Source organism: Monopterus albus, unplaced genomic scaffold (assembly GCF_001952655.1).
Source record: "Monopterus albus unplaced genomic scaffold, M_albus_1.0 scaffold334.1, whole genome shotgun sequence".
In the NCBI taxonomy this organism is placed as follows: Eukaryota; Metazoa; Chordata; class Actinopteri; order Synbranchiformes; family Synbranchidae; genus Monopterus; species Monopterus albus.
In genome coordinates, this window is record NW_018128214.1 from 271,037 (window position 1) to 278,823 (window position 7,787).

A 7,787-nucleotide genomic window follows, 5' to 3' on the forward strand; every position below is an offset into this window, starting at 1 on the left:
ACCAACTCTTTTCAGCTGTTCTGAAACCGAAAACTCCGAGTTTTCCAACTCTGTGTACCTCCTTCTTGAAACGGGCCCCTGGTCTCTCCACTGACCCAGTCACTGTCGTCGCTCTCCTCCATGTTTATTGTTACTGGTCTGTGAGGAGCCGACGCCAAATGATGATGACAAGGCGCTGCATTGACCGAACCCGTGCAGGGGATGATCGGGGACATGGACACCCACAGAAAGAAGGCTCCTTTGTTTACCTTGTTAGCTGAGCATTCACTGCTATTCACAGTTGAATTTGGGCAACAGGTAATGCACCATCATGACATGACATGTATTTCTGTTAGTACTGGACATTAAACTGTTTTTTATTTATCAATGCCGACTCACCAGTGTTAGAACTGGTGCTAAGGCAGAGTAGGCTACGTTAGCAGTATGGCTAACCAAAACACAATGGAAACCCCCGGGCTGGAAACACCTGCAAGCTAACTGAACATGTTGTAAACCATCATGTAAATGAGATAGCACTCAGTGTGTAAACCTCCACCAAGGGGCAACTCAGAATTTTGGCTCACATACAGTCAGCAGCCTCTCTAGCACTCACAAATACCGGCAAAGACGTGGCCTCTGCCCTTGAGTAACATAACTTTTAACCCAAGAATGTGCGACGCCCCCAATACCATATCTCTCAAGTTTCTTGAACACATTAGTAGTGGCAAATGCCTTTTTTAGTCCAATCAATACTCCTACACTATATTCCTTTTTTCAATTGTATCCAATATCTTTTTTGTAACATCTAGTAATGCCATTGATGTGTTTTTTCCTGACTTCATATTGATTTTCAGATAATATATCATATTTATTGACAAGGTTATTTAATCTGTCAACAATTAATTTTTCCAAAATTTTGGAAGCACCATGTCTGAGGCACTGGTAGGGAAAATATCAAATCTGGAAAACTTCAGCTGTGATGTGCACATAGCTTTAGACCAGTAGAAGTGATCCCACCTAGTCCAACTAGACTTGATTTGGACCTGCTCTGATTTCAGACCCACATCGGCTCTTGGTCCTCTGAACGGAGCAGACCCATGGAAACATCTTTCTGAGGACATAATCTTGATAACGTACTTATTCCTGGAGTTTTATCAGCACCGGAGATAAGAGTGAAGTCAAGTAGACTTACGATCCTGGGCCAGCAGTGTAGCTCGGTCAGCCAGTAGCTCCAGAGCCAACCAGACCTCAGCTCTGTCTGGATCCAGCAACAACAAGGCCTGAAGGATGGACAGCAGCTGGACACAGGAAGGACTGCTGGACACCTGGGCAAAAAAAGTCACTGGTGAAGGTGTCAGGGTGAACATGCTGGTGGAGGAGGAGGAAGAGTTAAAGGTGTGGTTACCTTGGTGAAGAGAGAGGTGAAGACCTGCTGATGGCTGCTCATGTCAATACCCCCGTACAGCTTCTCCATCTCCTCCTCGTCCGCTGACAAAGACTCCTCAAATGCATCACACTGGATATGCAGGTCTTCGTCCTCTATGTCCCTGGAGACGGGAAGAGACACGTCACAAACTGATGGACACACATTGATTATTAAAAGTAAAATAACCTCAGTACCTGAGTCTGGGCAGCAGATCCAGCAGCTGGAGCCCTGTAACAACATGTTTCTCAGTCAGAAAATCTGATCCTGGTTCAGGTCCTTTATTTGAATTTGACTCAACCATCTCCACGGCAACAGAACAAAAACATGTTCTCACATCATCAAAGAGCTGGAAGGAAGTTTTGGAAATGTGGGCAAATCTATCAACCACCCGTTAGCGCTCTAACAGCCACCTCCCAACCTTCCAGCAAACGTACCACAACACGGAACTGGACGCCCTGGACACCTCCGTTCATCAACCTAGTAGCTAGCACTTAGAAATGCCTGCTTAATTACCTGTTCATGTCCTTGCAACCGCTAACACCTAACCATGCAACTCGAAAGCCTGTAAGATTAATAAACACTGCAGACAAGATTTCTTTAAATCCGTCTGTTAGACAATTGTGACTAAGAGATGGTTTGGTCAGACGCTTTCACCCTGCAAAAATAAGTGCTGCACTGGTGGGAAGTCTACTATAGAGAACAGTTACAAAACATCGCAATCTCTTGTCATGTGTCAACTTTTACCAATGAACTCCTTTCGCAGTCGGTCCCTCCTCCTCAGGTCTTCTTGTCCCACCATGAGGACGTTGACCATGCTCATCAGTGTCACCATGTACGGGACGTTATCAGTGCCGTGAAGCTCATTCATGATCACACTGAAGCGATACTTCTGCTTCTTCAGACTCTAAACACAAACACAGGACATTCAGCAGCTCACACACATTTTATAGTCACCAAAACATGTCCTTAAACCTAAGAAAAGACTGAAACTAAACTCTCAGGTTTGTTCTGTTTTCTTTCAGCTGATGATGAGAATCTGAGCAGAGGAGTTTATTTTTAGACATTTACACATCAATACAAAAACATTAAGCTTCACTGGGGTGTAACAGCAGTTGAATTATTTCTGTGCAGGGTTTTCAGAGGAACCACCATTGAAGAACATCCCAGGAATGTTTTTCTGAAAGCATCTGTTCCATCTGGCCTCTGCTCAGCTGACAGGAGACCAGGTATTCTTCAGAAGAGATATTCATTATTTTACTAAGAAAGCACAGACGAGTAGGTTCTTGCCCACATGACGACTGTGAGGGATGGTGTCCCATCATGCTTCTGTGCTGGGATCAGAGCAGTAAAAACAAGCCTGGACAAACACTACATCTTAAAACTGAACTGAGGTGTTTATTCAGACTTTTATCAGCAGTCACACCCGCTGATAACAAAACATAAACCCCAGCAGAGCTTTGCACAGCTCCTCCCTGAGCAGACCAGCCACCTGACTGCAAACGCTGCACTGACCTATAACTGAGCATCAAATGCCAAAGGCTGATCACACATTTTGTTTGACAAAACAACGTAACTGCTAGAATTCAGGTAGATGTAGAGGAGAATTCTATATACTGGAAAGAACCAAGTCGAGTACAAGGACAAGTTTCAGTACAGTACTCGCTACAACACTGTTTTACTTCTGTAAACATTCACCTGTTTTGTTCAGGTTAGAAAATCGCCGACCTGGAGATTCCCAGCATGTCACGACCTGTGGCTCTGTGAATCCAAGGCCAGCTATTTGTTTGCCAAGAAGAAACTTTTCTGTCTTTATCTAACTAGGGAAGGCTCACTGTCCACACCACCACACCGGAGGCTGCCCAGTACAGCCAGAACCACCAGTAGCACTGTGGTGTTGTTAAACTGGTAGTGTACCTTGTAGTGCTCGAGGGCGTCCAGAGCCAGGCGGTGTCCCTGAGGGTCAAACACAGTGAGAGCTGCCAGCAGGTCAAACACCTGCTTCTTCACCATGACGTTGGACGTGTCCAGAGCTGAGGGGACACACGGGTGACGACAGGTAAGTCATGTAAGTCCTCAATAGCTCAACAACATGGCGTGTTAATAATTGTTTAAGAAAACAAGCAAAAAGAAAGGGTGCACTGAAGGTGAGGACCAGCATGGCCCACCTTGGGTCAGGGTCCTGACGTAGCCCTCGTTGTCCAGGATGAAGTGCAGTCCTGCAGACGAGTTCATGACAGCTCGGACACAGGCAACGCAGGTCAGCTGCAGCAGAGCGTCGGCGATGCGTGCGCAGCCGCGGCCCGACAGTCGCTCCAGCGCTACCATCAGAAGGTCTAGACCCCGCAGCTCCAGGAACTGCACCATCCATGACCGATTGCTGGTCTCTAACCGCCGCCGCAGACCGGAGTAGTTCACCACCGTGGGAACCTGGAGGGGACACAGAGATGTCCAAGACCACATCTTTAACCCATGTTGTTTTGTTGTCATTAATTAAATGAATTAGTCCATGCTGGATGCGTGACTGTCACTGTGTTTACGCTGTGATACTGCAGGTGTGACAGTGAAAACAACTGAAACCTGGTGGAATATTACAAACCAAGTCAGAAATGACAACATAACTAGTGAAGCTCCACATACAGTATGAACCCTACGTAGGGCTGGGACAGTGGGACCGGGGATGTTCCAGCCAGCTTTTACTATACATCACTGGCAAACTTCTTACAGCATCACCGCCTCCAGCTGGCTGCAAGACTAATACAGGTATTAATGAAAACTGAAATTCAAGACTTGAGAAATATTTTTTTTTTGTTAGATGCATAAAGAAACTGAAATCTGTGCTTTTTAAGTCTTCTCAAGAGGCTGGTGGAGCAGTGTGACCAGAGACCAGAGACTCTGTTCTCAGCCTGTGGAGCTGCTTGTTGGAAACAGATGGCCTCCCAAGGTTCCTGGAGGAGGATACCTGCCCCCCCAATTTGCCACACCCCAGCACTGTGGGGTTAATAGCTTGTGGACAACAGTGGAGGTCTACGGCACAGAGCGATAAGCTGGACCAGGGTCTGGACTCACACACATTACAGTGAGGACACCACATTCACTGGTGCTGCTGGTCTCTGGACGGGGTTTGGGGGGAATAACAACAACAGCAGCATCGTACAAAGTCACCGGCCTTTTGCTTTAAAAGCAAAGGTGTATCTGCAGGTTTTGTCTGTGACCAGCAGGGGGCAGCAGTCATACCTGCAGCAGGCGGATACACAGCTCAGGGTCAGCATTCTCCAGGTTTGCCTCCAGTGTGGCGTCCAGTTCGGTGATGGGGCTCCCAGTCACGCGGTCCTTCACCGTCCCCCATTTGGTTTTGGTCGCCATAACGACGAGAAGCTACAGAGAGACTGAAGGTTTTTATTGATCTCTGACCAGAGGAGAGACAAATAAGTGATCAGCTGCTCAGCGCTGGGCTGAACCATAAGGACAATAGTTCAAAGTGTTTGTCACATGCACAGTTAGGAAACGTGTTTCCCTGTACAATGAAATTCTTACTTTGCCGTCCACATGAATGTCGCATAATACAAATGAAATATAAAGTAGATAAATAAGTAACACAAAATCTAAGGCACTTTAAGCAGCAAATGCAGCAATATGATAAAAATATATAAGAATATAAATAGAGAATGTTTGCTGCATGGGAGCAGCATGTTCAACAGTCAATGTGCAAACTGAGAATGTAAACAGTACATCACGTAATAAACTGGTAACAAACTCCTCAATAAGGATTTTCATTATTGATTAATCTGCTGATTTGTTTGTCAGTAAACAGTTCAGCTGATAAAACACCCATCACAGTCTCAGAGTCCAGGTGTTGTCTTAAAATACAAATGTTTAAAAGTCAGCTCACCACTACGACACTTTCTGCTTTATCTCAGTATCTTCTGTTCATTTTTATTCAGAAGCTTTATTAATATAAAATGTCTTCCCCCCCCCCACAGTTTTATTTTCTCACTTCTCTTTATGATTTTTATTTGGACTCATCATTGTTTCCTCCTGTTCGCTGAGCTGCTGACCGTACAGAAATGACGGAAGCTGTAAAACTGATGACTGAGTCAGAGCGCTGCTGCAGGACTGATTCCCAGACATTCAGTCCTGTGACTCTGTTTTTAATTTATAAACGAGTTTCTATGCTGAACTCTACTTCTGCACCAGTTTGTTGAATTTCACCATCACTCTGCTCATTTCTACCTAAACTGGTTTGGGCCTAGATGGAATGAGTCCCTTAACAAGTCTTTGCTTCAGGTCTCCCTTTCCCCTCCGAGTCTACAGGCAAACAAAACAATCACAGCAGAGTACACATCTTCATAGAATCAGACTGCATACTCTGGGTTGTAGTTAGCTGATCAGGACCTGATCTGACAGGATAGGTTGTGGCTCTCAGGTGAGGGTGTGGCCAGGTACAGTATGTGATCATACCACACCACACCTTCACTGCTACAGTGGAGAAATTCCTTCAAGCTTTGTTTCTGATCCACCTCGCTAATGATCGTACCTGACAATTACACAGAGAGCTGATGTTTATCCTCGGGGGTGGACAAAATAATAGAAACACCTGTCAGTATAACACAGTACAGCTGAACAGAGCATCACAAAGTTCATCTCCTAGAATCATGGCACAGTTGAATCACTGCTGTTTTCTGTTGATTGGCAACGTGATAAACTGTGGCAGCTTTATTCCAGTTAAATGCTAAGATAATCTAAAACCCATGAGTCAATGGGCAGTGTAAATTCTGTCATGTTAAAAACTACACTTATAGTAAAAACGACATTCTTTCATCAGTGAATCAGACTTTGCTGACACCACGTTAATGTTGGTGGACACAGAAATCTGACTGTGAGAAGCAGCAGCTCCTGGACCACACCTTTAAGAGAGGAGGACACAAACAGAAGTGACTTTCATTGGTCAGAAAAGACCAGAGTGAACTCTGGGTTTAAATCGACGTCTTAAATGTGTGGAAATGACGTGAAGTCTGAGTCAATACAACAGTTATTGTGTGTTTTAGCTCAGCTGGTACACACCCACCAACACACACACACACACACAGTTTGCTTGTCAGGCATAAAATGTGATTTGTCAGGCAGATTTGTCCAAGGCGGTGGTTTCTCTCCATCCGCTGACCCCCGCCCGCCTGGACACACCCTCCTCTGTTCGAATCCCGCCAGACTCCCTTCAAAACTCCCAGAATTAAAGATCTATGCGCACTTCGGCAGAAACACGCACAAAGTACAAAACGGCTTTAAGTACCGTAGAAATCCAGAGACTGGTGTAGTGAAATCGGTTTAGTCCAAAAGAGCTTTACTTCCGGAAGAGGTCAGTTTTTCTGTCCACTATTTAACTGACGCCGTCGTCTGTTGCTCTCCGCAGCGTACGTTGGTGGATTGTTACATTAAATCCGCTTTGCTGTTGTTTTGTACATGTAAATAAGGACACGTGATCGACAGGACACACGCCGACTGACAGTGTGTTTATTAATAAATCACCTGCCGTTAGTGTCTCCGTGAAATCAAACCAGACTTCTTGTCCCCGTGAAGTTTTAGTTTGGTAGTTTTTCAGACGAAGTTCAGCAGCGAAAGGAGCATCGGATTTGACATCTCACAATACTTTCACAATACCTTAACTTTTTTTTAATGCTAATTTCGCACCGACACGCCTATAAAACACACTTATAAACAGTAGAACATGACGCAGACCAGCGGACTAAAGGGCCAGATTTGTCCTTACCGTGATCACCGGAGGGCGGGAGGATGCTCTCTGTGTCTTCGGTGAAACTTAGTTCAACTTGAATAAAGTTTATTCACTTATTCTCGCTGCAGCATCCGCGGTACAGCAACGCACATTTTTCAATCTGTGCGTGGCACACCGCCTGCGGGCTGACCGCAGGATGGGGGCGGGGCCAGAACTCACCGCGACGCCTCGTTCGCAGTTACAATCGTGAATACGTCTCAGTTATATTTGGAAACCAAACAGCACAGACACGTTAGAAGACCTGCAGCGAACAAACATGTCGGTTGTTAAGATAGAACTGTTGTACGTGACACTCGAGCTGGTGGATCTAAGGGTTCGGCTACGGAATGACACGAGTCTTTTGTGCCAGCTTCTGTGCGCGTAACACTCCACGACCCGGAGAGCTGCGCCTTTATTTTAGTGATGGGAAGTTCGGATCATTTTACTGGTTCGGTTCTTTGAATCTCGTTCAGCAAAATGAACGAATCTTTTTTCGAGTCATTTCGTTCACTTCAGTAGAACGTAATTAAAATGTTACTTGTTAATTCCCCATCTACTTACGCACATATTGATCACGTTTCCAATAAGAAAGAACTGTAATGCAGCCAAGGTCAT

At 45.3% G+C, this 7,787-nt stretch overlaps 1 protein-coding gene across 1 annotated transcript in view; it reads right to left on the minus strand.

The window, feature by feature from the left end:
- LOC109974468 (inverted formin-2-like) overlaps positions 1–7,560 on the minus strand; it is an 18,105-nt gene extending 10,545 nt beyond the window's left edge. The window contains exons 1-8 of the mRNA XM_020624671.1: positions 7,170–7,560; positions 4,640–4,780; positions 3,571–3,832; positions 3,320–3,435; positions 2,150–2,309; positions 1,600–1,633; positions 1,385–1,526; positions 1,172–1,304 (exon numbers count right to left, since the gene is read on the minus strand). Coding sequence (XP_020480327.1) covers positions 1,172–1,304; positions 1,385–1,526; positions 1,600–1,633; positions 2,150–2,309; positions 3,320–3,435; positions 3,571–3,832; positions 4,640–4,768 — 976 coding nt within the window. The 5' untranslated portion in view covers positions 4,769–4,780; positions 7,170–7,560. The remainder of the gene's footprint in view (positions 1–1,171; positions 1,305–1,384; positions 1,527–1,599; positions 1,634–2,149; positions 2,310–3,319; positions 3,436–3,570; positions 3,833–4,639; positions 4,781–7,169) is intronic.
- Positions 7,561–7,787: the final 227 nt, after the last annotated feature.